We start from the raw sequence: 16,337 nt of genomic DNA on the forward strand, positions 1-16,337 counted from the left end.
CATTCAATATTATATCATGCTATTTTCAATACATCAGAAATATCGGTATCACACACGTAAACTTATTAAACTGCCTATAGATTTTACATAGTAAATTTTTTTTGTAATACTGTTCAAAAATATATATATTTATATATTTAAAACATGAAATAATTTTGTCTATAATGAGGAAAACTTTGCAACGGCAGAATTCAGTCCATGTTAACTTATCATGACTAACAGTACTGGAATAGTGCATAAACCCTTTCAGAATGTACCTGTGGACTACAGAGTTTTTGGTTTAGGACCTCCATGTCCATAGTGTTAGGGTAAAGAAAAGAAAAGATAAAATAGTTTTAATGAAAAAATTAATTGCTATTTATTTAGGATGTTTTAAAGGTTATGCAAATGAAATCTGAAAATGTTTAGATAAAAACAAGATTCCAACATTCAACACTGACTCTACATGTTCACAGATATCTTTAGCAAAAGTATTTAATTAAAAAAAATATTTTTTTGTGTGCAAAAGACTTGCAATGTTTACAAAAAAACTTGCCAAATTTTGTGAAGTTGCAAGTACTATATAAAAGTTACAGTATGAAAACTAATCATTTCAAGATTGGTCACAAACCAACTCCATGTAAAAAAGTTAGACTTACTTATCTTCTTTACTCAAAACTGAAAACTAAATGTAGCATATCTGTGATAGAAGCATAATTCTAGTAATATTCTGATAGGCTGTTCACAGGATATACTGCAGCATTATTACTTTAGTTTCTATTAGAGAAATATAGAAGTGCTACAATCCTCAATCTGAAGTTATTATCTTCACCTGTCTAACACACTCACACAAGCATCTGAGATTTTTTTTCATACCATACAATGTTTTTGTTGTTAACATATGTGCAAATTTATGGAATATGTGCACTATGCATACAGGAATTGAATCCTGAATTTTGGTATTATAAACCCTAACACTTCACACTGAGTCCCCTAGAAGATTATGTATTTGTGTTGCAACATATGTATTTGATTTTTAGCTTATATTTATAGCCAAAAAATTTGATGAAATTAACCTTCATGTTCAATTATGAATTAGCAACAAACTGAGGATAAGATTTAGAAACACAAGTTAAAATGTTAATGGCAATTGTTAATTTAATGCTTCTATTTGTTAACCACAGAGAAATAAAATTTCAGAATTATTAAAAATATTGGTTGTTGGTCCCAAATCAGAACCTGTTTCAAGACAAATTTCATTAGTCTAGAGAATATAATTCACTAACACAATTCAATAAATTCATACAAGTTTTATTTCCTTATAATTAACTTACCCCATTAATGGACTGAGAAAACTTCCGGGCAAACTTCTGCAGCTTTGGCACAAACACCTAAATAATAATAAAAGGCACATCTAATACCTTTTAGAAAAGCTACCCAGTTTTCTTAAAAATATAACTACTGGTAACAAAATTTAAGATTTTTAGTTTAAGCATTATTAGAGATTTAATTAATAATAATAATTTATAGCAATAAATCATCAACTAAAGAAAAATTACGTATATGTTTTTATACTGTAAAGCATTTAGATGTAACCATAAACAATCTTTGTAACTTCACTTAATTTAAATACTATGTACTATAATCCTATAAGCATACAAAAATTATTAAAAAAGTAAAATAAAAAATCAATAGCAAATACTGCATAAAAAATAAAAATTACAAGACAAAAGAATTATTTAATACAGAACCTCAAGAGCAAATATATATATGTATATATTACATAGTAAAACATTCATAAGGAATCCTCATCTGAATTTTTATTAATTTTTGTAGAAAAACTGAAAATCTGATATTAATACTACAGCCAAACAAAATGTAAAGAAGTTATGTATATCAATAAAAATAACTTGATGACAGCATATATGACATTGGATTTATAATAGTGTTACAAAAATATTTAGTGCTGAACCTACCTTCAACTTCAAACACTCACTATCACTATATGCTATAAAAACAATTTTTTTTGGCATTTTAATGAAAATATGGTCAGTTGTGGATGGTTAAGTTCATACAAGTGAATAAATAACACTGAGACACTTTTCTGAGCAAGTAGCTGTGCAAACTTTTATGTTCCCATGTTCAAGAACTCGTATGTCAAACATTGCATCATTGGTGATATAAATAGTTAATCATCTGGACAATATTTCATTCAAAATTTGTCTTAATGTATGTAACTCACCAGGAAAATAAAAACACCAAAATGAAATTTGAAATAGACTTATATTACTTTGTAACTTGTAGAACTACCATTTATAATAAAACGATTACTTGAGTTCATAGCTCAAAATAAACTTATATTAAGATTAAACCAAAAACTATATTTTTCATTTCTTAAGTTTGAACTTTTTGTAATTTGAATTTAGATTTAAATAAAAAAATTAAAAACTAGGTGATATTTGGATCGTATTAGTTGTTAAAATTATTTGATGATTAATGTAAAACAAAACTTTCAGAATTAGATTTAGAAGTACCAAGAAGAATCCTGATGTTTTTAAGTTATATTTAACTGAAAATCAATTTAAAAAATAAAAATACAACAGTTACAGGAAAGAAAAATTCTGATTAAAAAAGAAAAGTTAAACAATTTAACATCAGCACCACAGAAAATATCTTTAAATGTTATTATGCATATTTAAAATAAAAAAACTGTTCCTGTCTGCAGTCATGAAAAATTTTAATTATACAATTCAAATACTCAACACCAATCCTTTCCATACATTCTGTAGTCAAATGCTTTTTTACAAGCTGAGATTAAGATTATAGATCTTTTAGATTGCTATTTTGAAATCAAATTCAAAATGAAGTTTTTTGTTTTGTTTTTTTCCAAAATAGTGTCTCATAACATTTTGACATTTCATAACTGAATGACAGGAATAAAAAATTAATTTATTTCTTTAGGTCAAAACTAGATATTATTTAAGCACCTTTAACTGTAGGTTGAATCTAAGTTACAGTAAACTGGTTAAGTATTTTTACTACCAGAAGGAATAATATTAAAGTGATATCCCATATTCTTCTGTTATGGAAAGGGGTTTGGAAGAACCTTACTTTTAGGTTCCTTTCCTATTTTTATGCATTTCACAAACACAGAATAAGATTTTGCATAAATGAAATCAATGCTGAACTAATATGATATAAATTATATAATAAAAATTTGGAGAAAAGTAAGCTGAAAGTCATTAAGCTACAGAATGTTTTTGTCAATTTTGTTCTTTTGTAACCCAATAACTTCTAATATAGTGCTCTCTGATATAATATAGAGCGTTTTAAAAATTTATTGAAGCTATTGTTTGTAAATCTAGACACATAACCTTATTATTTTTAACAAAACTTTCTGTATCACCTGAATGTCATATTGATAGGGACCTTGCTTCAAATCCTATTTAAATTTTAGTGTTGTAAGACCTCAATCTTACCTCTGAGCTAGTAGGATGCTATTCACATGAACTAAAGTTGTATTTTATTAAGCAATAAATCATCAACTAAAGAAAAATTACGTATACATTTTCATACTGTAAAGCATTTAGATGTAACCATAAACAAAAAAATCTTTGTAACTTCACTTAATTTAAATACTATGTACTATAATCCTATAAGCATACAAAAGTTATTAAAAAAGTAAAATATATCAATTTACACATTTTAAAAGCACTTTTATTACAGAATAAAACTAACTCAAACTTAGTCTAAAAAATGATACAAGTCATTATGGACATTCTTTTTAAACATCATGTAGTGACCTCCAATTACTCTTTACTCCATAATGATACACAATATAATACAATTTAATTTATTTAGTTTAAATATGTTCCCAGCAAAAACCTGAAATTGCATACCTTGTTATAAAACTGAATGAGATCACCCCATTCATCAAACTCAAAATGTGCCCCAGTTCCTGCAAGTCTTGTGGGTGTGGGTGGTTGGCTGCTAGGATGAGGTACAGGAAGAGTACTTGAGGATCGTATTGTGCTTAGTCTCTCAGTTCTCTTTGAATCTATAAAGAAATCTATGTTGGTTTAATCACAACTTTCCCATGATCTCCAATAAATTGTGCTTTAGAAGTAATTGATAAAGTAAGTTCAGTTAACACTGAAGTTCATCCTAATGGAAAGATTTAATTCTATGCCTTCAGTTTACACCCAAAAAGCTTAACATTTAACAACCAAAGTTATGGTGAGATTAGTCATACTATAACTTCTGAAAAATGCATGCATTTCTTAAAGTGTTGTAAACTACCTGAAAACATTAAAAAGTTTTATACAAAAAAAAACAACTAAATACTAGATTTGTTTCTGAATTCGTTAGTGAATTTTTTGCAACAAACTTAGAAACTTGCTGATCATTATGTTATGATTCACTGCTGATGTCATTACTATTTTTATGGACCACAGTGAGGTGTTTGAGAACAAATGAACAGATATTTCAAACATCACTTTTCCCCCATAAATAGATTTTAGTTACCACACATTACATGTTAAATTACTACTATTTAATGATATGTTCTTAAATTTCAATCACTTTTCATAAAATACAGAATAGTAAATAATATTTCAAAATGAATGATATCTTGTACTTACACTGTTACAAAATGTTTTTGCCCACATGCACTGTACTTGATAACCCTCATTGAATATCATATAGAGGCAAACTAATTTTTAAAGATTTTTATTATGCATTTTCAAACATTAAAAAATTATAAATCACTAGATTAATAGCACAATAACAAAGCATATAAAATTATGACTTTCTAACTAAGCCATATGTAGGTCTAAAAATTTCATTTGTGTTCAGATTACAGCCTTGATCATTACACTTCATTCAAACTCTCCAATGATATAGCAGCTTTCCTTGCATCAATAATTTAGGATGATGAACAGTACTACATAGTTCATTATGAGTACTTTCAATTAGCTATAAACACATACATCAAGCACAGCTTCTAAATCTGAAGTTTAATTATACAAGATGGGCATGGTATCTCACAAGACTAAACAAAATTTGTTTCATGTGACAGAGAAGTACTGACCCAAGCAAATTTGAAAGAAGAATGTACAAACAAAGAAATTAACCTAGTTTCTCACTAAGCAGAAAAGTAGAATAGTACTCCTTGTACAGTAAGGTTACAGAGACCAAAAGTTAGAGTTGTAAATGCTTGTTGTCATCTGACAACAAAAGTGAAGTTTCTTTCTTCTGGTTTCCTTTGATATAAAGGAATTAATCCTATCTTGACAGGTCTTCCTACTGTCAGAGATCAAAGGTCATGTCATTACAGTTGTCAACCTACATTTAAAATGTTAGTGAATTTCTCTTTTATAAATGCATGTCAGTCATCAGGTATCACACTGTAGATTATAATTAAACATTTAGTATTATGCATTAATTAATTTCTTAATGTAAAAGTAAATATTTTAAAAAATTCCTAGATACTGATTTTTGTGTTGTGGTATGTTGAATGCAGTTTTGGTTCAAATTAGATGTGTGATGTCAACATATAAAGTCTATAGTTTCTTATAAAATAAAAACTCAAATTACCAATACTGACAAGTCAGAACTTTGTATCTCTTCTATTTTCTGAGATATTATTGTATTTAGAGGACCAACCAAGATGGCTCTGCCCACTTCTTCAATTCTTGGAAATGCTATGTACACTTCATTCTCTAAGTTGTGTGTAGTGAACTGAAAACTCAGAATGTCCCCTCATTTGGTTTTTGCAAATTCTGCAAAACGTTTACCTGAGAAAACCTCCCTTTCTATTGTAACAATCAAAGCAGAAAGGTAAGAGGAAAATGGAGCTTAAAATATATTTATGATACTCAGATACAGCTTAGTAACTCATCCTAATGAATTGTATGGAATTTCTGTGGCATTGGTATAGTAATGACTTTTTTAAAATTTCAAAATCACATATAAAACAAAAAAAAAGTTGTCTTACATCCTCCACATGCGAGATTTGACAAGGCTTAGCATATTATGATATGCAAGTGCAAGGTTTGTACACGGAAAATACCTTTGTTTTCTATCCTTCTCTTTTTCCCTATATATATTTTTTTTACAAAAAAAGTTGATAATTATTTGAAGATTATAAAGATTTGTGAAATTTAACAATTTTCTGATGTATAAAAGTATTTTTAATCTTTTAACTTTCTCAATAGGAGCTCAGTCACTTTAACTGACAATGTGACCTGTTTGTACTTGTTTAAAGTCTTCAGTTTTGATACTACTAACTTTCAATATAGTATGTATATTTTCACAAAATTTGGCAGTCTTTTAGTAAACACATCTTTCACACACAAAAAGTTGTATTTTTAGTAAAATATTTCAAAGAACTAAAAAAATTTGCCAATGAGTATTTTTTGAATGGTCAGTGTGCAAAATAATTTATGTTAAGAATAAAACTACAATTCTTCATTTCATAAATCTCAAATTTCCTTTGTGTAATCCCAAAACCTCCTAAACACAGCTAAAATTTTTGTTCTTGGTAAAATTTTGTATTTCATTCATTATTTTCTCTACCCTATTTTTATACAGGGTTAATCAATTTCACCAACCTCATAACCTCCAAAAAAAAATCAATAAATCTAATTTACCATTTTGTCTTTCTATACTTAAAATTGTAACATGAAACTACATTTGTTTACCCTAAGTAGCAGTAAACTTGTAACAGTATACATCTATTTATACTTAAATTTTATTAGTTTATTGCCATTTGATTACTCTTTGGACCATGTCCAACTATTATTCACACCATTACAAGTTGTAAATCATTTGAGGAACATGCAGTTCACATTATGCTACTGAACTACAATACCCACAAGCTGTTCATATGAATGCCTCACTAACATCTTTATTATATTATTTAGTTTACTTAAACTAATCTTAACTAACGAGAGGCCTACTTTTATATTTTAGTCACTTTCATAATAATAAGTAAAGAATCAACAAGAAATAGGTACTTAGCTAAGTATTCTTTCTTGTGGTTGTTGTTGATGACAATTAAACCTTTTTTTTATAACTTATGGTAGTAATGCACATTTTTATTTAATTAAAGAATGCATCAAAGAACAAAATAAAAGCATGCAAAAAGAAGCACAATTTTTCTGGCTTTTAAACTATGTGACAAGAACCATTACAAATTCACCCAAGATGGTCATTACATTTCCCATGAGAAAGAAGCTTGTACTAATAAAAAACTTACAATTTTCTGTTCAGAAAACTACATACTATACTTCATTTGATAAATGTAAACCTCAGCTTACTATTGGTTATACATATTATTGTATTAAGACATAACTATTAACAAATCCTTAAAGAGGGGATGTGACAGGTGAGTGTGGCAAGAGGAGCCTGATTTTCTATATGATGGCCCAGTAACCAAATAAGATTGAAAACTATAAAAATCATGGTTTGTCTGAGCAATGATAATTTTATAGTCTGTAACTTACATTAAATTTTAGACATATTGGAGGGGTGATGAATAAAATGGAGAAGAGTAGATGCCTAGAGAAAATATATTTCTCACACTATGGGACATTTAGAATATTTTTAAAAGTATTGACTTATAAAATTAAGAACTTAAAACATATATGTACTATTAAAATACAGATTAGCTATGATTTTAAGCTCTACTAATTAGAATAACATAAATAAAAAGTAATTTAATTAAAATTTGAATGTAAGTCATTAAAACATCATGAAGGCTGGAGCTTGGAGGTTAAAAACAAAATTATTTTGCATGAACAAATTATTATTTAAAAATTAATAAAACAAATAAAATCTGATATTTTGTGTACAAAAACATTGTATATTTACTGATATCTGCAAAACTTAATGAAAATATATGTACTGTATTAAAAGTATAATAGTATAAAATGGTTACATGTTAGTCCCTGTGACTGAGCCCATAAAGTTAAAACTTTAATACAAATCATAGAATTGTAAGCACATTATAATACTAATCTCACTGATATACACTCGTAATGAAGTTGTTTAACTACATTATTGAATGTAGTTACACTTCATGATATGCATAGAAGAAAAGGGCACCCATAAGCATTATTAAATAATTTTATATTAAAAAACAGAAGAAAAAAACACCAATAACAAACAAGGAAGAGTTTATTTAAAGTAAAAATAACAGCAACAACTAAAAGTTAAAGCTACAGGTATAACCTGATTCTAATTTTAATGGTATTAAACTATAACTAAGAATATAGGAGGATACTCAACTACATAAATTACAATGAATAGAATTTCTACAAGTATCAAAAAATTAAGAAAACATCCTACCAAATTATACTCGTATAAAATACTTTAAAGCTAGAAAACTGTAAATGTTATGAATTAAACCTATCACCCTAGGTATCCTAGGTAACAGTTCTAGCATCTTACATTAAAATTTTATCAAACCACTTTTTGTTTACATCATATCAATTAAAATAGCATAAAATCTTAACTAATGATCTATATTTTAATAGTATACAACATTTAAGTTCTTAATTACATAATAAATATTTTTTTAAATCCTAAATTTACCCTAGTGTGACACATTTTCTCTTGCCATATTATCTCCTAGCACGTTATCCCTATTTAAATAACTCTCTCTCAAAAATTAAAACAAAATGAATTATTTTCTCCAAAATAATCATTGGTCAGATAAACCACATTTATGTCTTCAAATGTGATCAATTACACAGCTATCAAGTAGTAAATCATACCTCTCCTGCTACATCCTCTTTTATAATTCATCAATAGTTCACTCTTACATTTAATTATACATTACCTATAATGAATAGGTTTTCATCTATCACATGATGTAATGTATAATGTTATGTTCTGAATGGTTAAATGTCACTTTTACTCAGAGTACAAACATCATTCCTGTTAGAAAGTTATTGACTTACTTGGAAGAATTTGTAATTACTCCTATTCAAGAGTTAGAAAGCCAGAAAATTTTTGAGGTAAGAGAATTTGTCTACTTTTTGAGTGTTATTAGTCTATATTGTTTGGAGCGTTATTTAATTAACTAAAAATTAACTGCAATATTATTAGCAGTATAAAAAATTAGGGTTAACTGTTTTCTATAACTCACACCAAGAAAAAAGGTTTGACAAGTTTTATTATTTTGTTTTTCATGTTTATTCTTTACATGTAATTATAAACGTAAATAAAATGTATAAATAAGGATACTTTTAGGTTAGTTATGATATTAAGTAAAATATGTAGAAAAATGTTTTAAGAGGTGCACAGGCAAGCTGCTTCTACTAGTTTTAGTAGCTCATGGGTAATGTAATTTGATAGCATAATGTGAGCTGCAAGTGTCCTGAGTAAGTTACAATATATAATGGCACAGACAGTAGTTAGTCATGGCACATTGGTTTATTGCTAGAGAGCAACTTGGCTATCTGCATCAAACAGCCTGTAAAAAATAAAAGTAAAATTATCAAAATATGTAAAAAGAAATCATGCTAAAATAAAACAAAGCCCAATTTTTGTGATTCAAGAGCATATTCTCTATGGAACAACCCCTCCCCATCAATACCAACACCACCCCAGAGGGGATTATGTCCATTAAAATCTCCCAGGATTAAAAAGATAACTGCTCAATGAGAGCTTCAAGGTCTGACTGATCATAGGTCTCTTTAAGAGCCAGGAAGAGAGAACAAATGGTGATGGCACAACCCAAGGAAACACAGCCTCCAAAGGTGTATTGAGTGCCAAAGACAGGGTGAGCACATGCTGATCAACCAGCAGTGCCATCCCTCCATGCACTCGTCCATCATACAACCTGTAATGTCTGTACAAAGAAAACTGCCTAAAGTGACTGTATTGGCAGGTTTGAGAAACATTCCCTGTAAGGAGAGACACACAGGATGGTTGGAATCAATCAAATCCTTAATGTCAACTATATTCAAGTGAAAATACCAATAGTTCCACTGGAGGAAAGTGGCCATTTATATTTATGTGAAGGACAGTGGAGCGGGGAAGCCTTTATGTTTTCAACCACATTTTTTACCTTTATTGGACGAAAATCTATCAACCTCCATGGATCCTACCCTGGGTCAAGTAGGCAAGTCTCTCTGTGGACAAAGATTCCAGCAACTGAGGATGTGAATGAATAATCATTTTGCATCTCAGAGATGTCAAATAAGATAGACCCAATGAAACACTTGAACCCAAAGGAAGTGGAACTAGTCAGTCACTGGAAGGAGTAGTGGAAACAGGGATGGAAGTAGACATAAATTCAAACAACTCCTTTAATCATGGAGGGCAAAAGACTTCAAACATTTTGCAAGTGGCTCTGTTGAAGGCATGGAGAGATCTGTCTGCACTCCCACTGTGGCAGTAGAACAGAGTGTAGCATCTCAAATGTCTGAGATGAAGTGGGGAAAAATAATTTCTGAGCCACTGGGTAGGAGATATCATTTACAGTCTTCAAGCATTGCACCTCTTTCTCCTCCACCCATTTATGGCAAGAAACAGAGAAAGAGGCACGTGGACCACACTACAATTAACAGTGTGGTTCCAGTTCACACTCGTAAGCATCATGATCTTTGCCACCACACCAAGGACATGTTAAAGAACTATGACACGATTTTAAGTGAATGAACTGCTGACACTGGAAGCATCCAAGAGAGTTGAGAATGTATGGTTATATCTGACAGTTCAGATAACCTGCTCACTGTGGCAAAATGATGTGATGATGTAAATGTCAGTATCAGAACATCAGTAGACATCACAATTCTGTCTTTGTAAATGGAGATTTGACACACCACAAAAATGCTTTGGCTGGAGAAACCAGAGAGGATTTCTGAATTGGAAATGTTCTTCAAATCTCTTTCAACTATAATTCCTCTGGAAAAATTCGAGTTGCATGGGGAGTAACCTCAATGGCCTTTGATTTCAAGAGAAGTTTGGTACGTTGTGGTGATGTTTCCACCAAAATATCTCCAGAGCGTAGCCTCTTTACTGACTTAGAGGATCCAGCAAGCCCCTGTAATCCTTTTTGAATAAAAAAGGGAGACAACTGCCATAAGGATTTCTTGAAAAAGGAATGCATAATTAGAAACTGAGGTACAGAATCTGACTGCTAGTGACTGTACAGTAGAATTATCCACGTATGATTGTTTTCCGATAATCTGTTGTTGTTTTTTTTCATAAATGGGGATATCCATAATAAAGGCAATACATTTCAGTGCCCACTGACATCACCCCGCCATGGGGCCATACAAGGGGACACACTACAATGCCAAACAAGGATACTGCAGCAATGTCACAGTTTCATGAGCACTCTACCCAAACACCAAAATCAGATACAATGTTCACAACATCTGTTGAGAACATCCAACACCGGTACTTGGTTGACCCAAGCCCAAGTGACCAGGCAATTGACCCTGAGAGGGCCACCTATCTACAGGAATTGAAGGCCAAAGTGGTGTGTTGGGGTTGGACCATTCAACTACCAAGATCCTCTCCTACTCTTCACAGGTCGCCACACACAGCAAACATATGAGTGGATGTTTAGACCCCAGAAGAGGTAAGCTGAAAGTACAGAAATTTCTCTGAGCGATCCCCTCACCACATGCAGGAATCAACATCTAAGGGGGCAATAAAATAATAAAAATTAATTATAAATAGATGTATACTATTACAAACTCAGATCTATTTGGGATAAATAAATGTGGTGTAACATTTACAATATGAAGTAATTCTAGAAAAAAAAACCCAGTAATTTAGATTTAGTTAGATTTTTTTGTGGTTAAAATCTCAGTCAAATTGACCAATACTGTTTTAAGTTTGGGTAAAGAAATTAATGTATAATCTATCAAATGTTACTGGTTAAAAAAAAATGAAAATACTTAGGAGATTTTTGAGATAAGGAAAAGTATTTTCAATTTCTGCATGAAAATTACTTTGCACCTAGTCCATCCAAAATAAATACTCAATTTATTCATGGATAAATATGTTTAATTTTATTAAAAGTACTTCAGTAAAATGCGTGTTTTTGTGTGACTTATAATATTCACTAAAATACTGTCAAATTGTGAAGATATACACACTGTACTGAAAGTTACAAGTATTAAATCTAAAAAGGCTAAAAAAGTACAAATAGGTCAGATGGTCAGTCATAAAGACCAAGCCACCATTGAGAGAGAAACAATTAACCTGGTAAAAATGATAATGCACTCTATTAAAAAAAAAATCACAGATAATAAAACAAATCCATACTAAAGTCTAAAAATTGTTTAAGTTAAAGAAAACAATACATCATATTGAATAACTATGTTTTAAACCTATTACAGCACCCACTGTGAAAAGTTCTTAAAAAAAAAAGGAAGAAAATATTAAGTGAAATCACTCATATTCCAAAGAATCCTAGTACAGCTCTAGGATTAACTGCAATATTGATTTTTTTTTCTTCTTTCTAATGACTCGTATCATGAGACAAAAAAAAATCATGGACCAACAACTTATAAACCTGGTAGTTATTGATCTTTTTGCCCTTCATCAATAATTGTTCGATTTTAAAAATCTTGCCTTTATCTTTTTCTTCTTCTCCAGGAATTGGAGAGTTGGATCCAGAGTTTTCACTGTTTTCACTACTGCCAGAGTTTCGCCGTTTCTTACTGCTTAAAAGAACACTACGATAAACCTATTTAATAAAAGGACAAATATTTCAATGTATGTTTCATTTTCTTAATGGTTTTCTAGAATTAATTTTCCAGTTCAAATCTTTAGGTAAAAGTAATACTTGTAATTCTTCAATGAAAATGTAATTATTTGCTTTTAAATCAACTAAAGTACTTACTAACTGCAAAATTCAAAATCTCATTTACAGAAAACTTCAACTAACCAATAGAGAAGGCTTGAAAAATTTGCTACTGTTCATAAAAACTACCTATACTTCAGTTACTATACCAAAGTGGCAGTGATTCCTATATAACAAACACACATATATAAAACTTATAAACATTACTAATATTACAGTACAACATAAAAAAATATTAATAATAATTAGATTTGGGTTACTGCTACAGAGAGACAAAATGTTGAATAAATTTATTTTAAAATTATTTCACTAAAAATGCCAAGACAAGTTCAGGCTAAAGCCATCTACTTTACATACACAGATTATATTGTAGTTAAAAATGCTTCATTAATACTTACATGACTAGCAGCCTGAGGCTGAAGTCTATAGCACTTCATAATCTCCTGAAAAGACTTGTCCTCTTTTGTTGCCTTCATAAAAAGTGACATTTATTAGCATTTATAGCTACATATATGTTAACATTTTATTCTCAATTCTTCATTAATGATACCAATATCTAAGTCAGATTAACATTTCATAACTGATTCTAAAGTTGCAAGGAATAATAAAAGTAATTTTATTTTCTCTATTACAGCACATTAAACTTTATATTTTACATTTTGCACTTAAAAACTACAAAACCAGTTAAAACTGAATGTTGGTAAAGTAGTTTTATTCTAGAACACAAGTTTTATGCCACACATTTTCACCATTAAGCAATCAAAATGTTGTTATTCTAGCTTTAAATAACATTCATTTCATACCAGTTAAGTGGTAAATGGTGTGGCAACACTGGAACAAAAGCTATAATTATAATTTACAGGATAAGCTAAAAATTAGACTAAAAATTAAAATATTATAAAACAGGACCAAAATAGCAATTAAATTTTCAATCTCAACATATAAGATGGACACAAAAACACTAAAAATTTAACTTGTGTTTCATATTTAGTCAAATACTCAGCTAAATTAGTATAATTTTCACCATTTTGGAAGGAAAGATTTTTTTACGATAATTATACTGATATCAACAGATTACCCGACAAATAACATAAACTGAACACATCATCAACTGATCTAAATGACGATCACGCATTAAGTCTGTATGATGCATTAAAGCATGTTCAAAACATGTCCATATTTTTCTTCTGAGATCATCGTCTGAGATATGTAACCGATCACAAAGATCCCGGAGTCTAACCCCAGCTAGATGGTATACCTGAGGGAAATACAAACACCTTGAAGAACATATACTTCAGCACACTAAATATTAAATACATTCAGTATTAGATATTTTCCTAACACTTTAATCTCTACACTAAGGATAAGACATTTATTAATTTTATCTTAAAAATGCCTTGATATGAATTTTACTTAGACATAAACTTACCATTAGAAATAATAATAAAAAAAATTAATTAAGGCTAATGTGTCTAGCCAAATTCTTTAACACTGATTTTCACGGAATATGTAAGGAAAGGTGTTATAAATATTAAACACCATAATAATTTTCATTACTGTACACAAAAACTAAAGATTTTAAAGACTTGAAACTGTAAAAAAAAAAAAAAAACCAACAATAAATAAAGTTCAAGTATTGTAATGTACCTGTACAAAAGTTTACAATAACAGCACAGGTACAAAGACATGTGCTTTAGATGAAATTTTCACTTTAACTGGACATAAAGCATCTAAAAAATTAACATGAAAAACAGAAAATCAAGCCCAGATGTACATAACTGGTATAAAATTACTTAAGATTCATTCTTTCACCCACCAGGTTTTAAAATAAAATAACCAAACAAACTAAGTTAAAATACTTAATTTTTACCTTCCTGAAGAACAATCCCAGAGACCCTGTTTGCCTAGGTTTGTTAGGTTTTCGATCAGAAGTAGTAACTGTCTCTGTAGCTGTTACAGTAATCTCAGAATCAGCAGTACAATTTTCTCCAGTAGTATGTGCAACAGAAGGTAGGTTACTCGGGCCATTTGGAATAAGTATCTCTGACTGAGATGAGTTTGTTACTTGTGTAGGAATTAAACAAGCCAATCCATTATTACTTTGTACATCTGAAAAATAAGTCAAACATGATTTTGTCTATTTTTCAAACAAATATCAATTTTAAAACTTTTTTGTATTGTTACCTTATGTACATATATATAAAACCAGCAAAACAACATCCATTTTAATCTATTTAAATGGATAGGAAATATAAATTCTTCCAAAATCAAACATATTACACATACTTTGTATAGTAATAGCTATAGTTTGGCCTTGGCTCTGTGTTGAAGACTGACTACTCTGTGTGACCACTCCATCTGTACTCTGACGTACAGGAACTATAATTGGTCCAACTGGACTAGACTGATTATTTTGTACAACTCCAAACAGTCGTCTTCTTGGTGTGGATGGTGATCCACTGCCAGCAATGGGAGATTGAAAACGATCAGCAAGGGTAGGATTGGCAGGAGATCCATGAAGTTCTAAGCACATGAGAAAAAAATTGGTTAAGAATTAAAAGTACAACAGCACACATAGAATGATTCAAATTTTCAATTTTTTTTAAATCATGAGATCAAAAATGTCATGGTTAGATAACATGTTATCTAAATCACAAAACAAACAAACATTCAAAAATTTAATTCTGATGATATCCTAGTTTTGATAGAAACTAACAAAGTTTCATATTAATATACTGTTCTAACTTTGTAGAGCCAGAAAGTTAATACACCCCAATTTTTACTTTAATAAAAAACATTCAGAAAGCTCAACTTTATCAGTACACCTAATTCAAAACATATTTGAAAGAGCCAAATCAATATCAAATTAGTTAGCATTAGCAATCAAAAAACTGAATAGTTACTAGAAAGTCACCTACCTCTCGTTCCCACAAGCCGTCGAACAACATTATTCGTCTGAGGAGATGATAAAATGGGTTGGAGCACTGTATTTCCGAATTGAATAGGATGAGATTGATTGGGCAGAGAAACCTAAAATAATGAAGAACCACTTTGAAGCAAATTAAGCAATTAACAAATCAAAACATAACATATAAACTTGTTTAATGCTACAAAATACCTTTACATAAATTATATGGAAACAAATTACTTCCTAGGAGTGGAGAGAGAAAAAGTCACACAGATTATACCTTCTGTTATAACTGTATAAACTACGAGAATAAAATTACAGACAAAACAAATACTATCAAAATGCATTTCATAAAATGAATCAATGTCAAGTAGTTTGGTTTGTTTTGAACTTAGTGCAAAGTTACATGAGGGCTATCTGTGCTAGCCATCCCTAATTTAGCAGTGTAAAAGGCTGCTTGTCATCACCACCAACTCTTTGGCTTCTCTTTTACCAATGAATAGTGCAATTGACCTTCTAATTATAATGCCTCTATGGCTGAAAGGATGAGCATGTTTAGTGTGATGGGAATTCAAACCTGCAAACCTCAAATTAAGTCAATTGCCAGGGCCCAATGCCAAT

The 16,337-nt window shown here is 30.0% G+C and overlaps 1 protein-coding gene and 1 long non-coding RNA gene across 14 annotated transcripts in view; both read right to left on the reverse strand.

Moving 5' to 3' along the window:
• Positions 1–16,337, reverse strand: part of LOC143256934 (uncharacterized) — a 496,333-nt gene that overhangs the window by 100,747 nt on the left and 379,249 nt on the right. The gene's annotated exons all lie outside the window — the stretch shown is intronic.
• The window catches only part of LOC143256927 (retinoblastoma-like protein 1), a 67,108-nt gene that overhangs the window by 13,431 nt on the left and 37,340 nt on the right, over positions 1–16,337 (reverse strand). The window contains exons 15-22 of the mRNA XM_076514815.1: positions 15,727–15,838; positions 15,095–15,331; positions 14,679–14,917; positions 13,887–14,066; positions 13,207–13,278; positions 12,577–12,691; positions 3,879–4,036; positions 1,314–1,370 (exon numbers count right to left, since the gene is read on the reverse strand). Of these exons, the coding sequence (XP_076370930.1) occupies positions 1,314–1,370; positions 3,879–4,036; positions 12,577–12,691; positions 13,207–13,278; positions 13,887–14,066; positions 14,679–14,917; positions 15,095–15,331; positions 15,727–15,838 (1,170 nt within the window). The remainder of the gene's footprint in view (positions 1–1,313; positions 1,371–3,878; positions 4,037–12,576; positions 12,692–13,206; positions 13,279–13,886; positions 14,067–14,678; positions 14,918–15,094; positions 15,332–15,726; positions 15,839–16,337) is intronic.

This window comes from Tachypleus tridentatus, chromosome 7 (assembly GCF_004210375.1).
Source record: "Tachypleus tridentatus isolate NWPU-2018 chromosome 7, ASM421037v1, whole genome shotgun sequence".
Taxonomy (NCBI): Eukaryota; Metazoa; Arthropoda; class Merostomata; order Xiphosura; family Limulidae; genus Tachypleus; species Tachypleus tridentatus.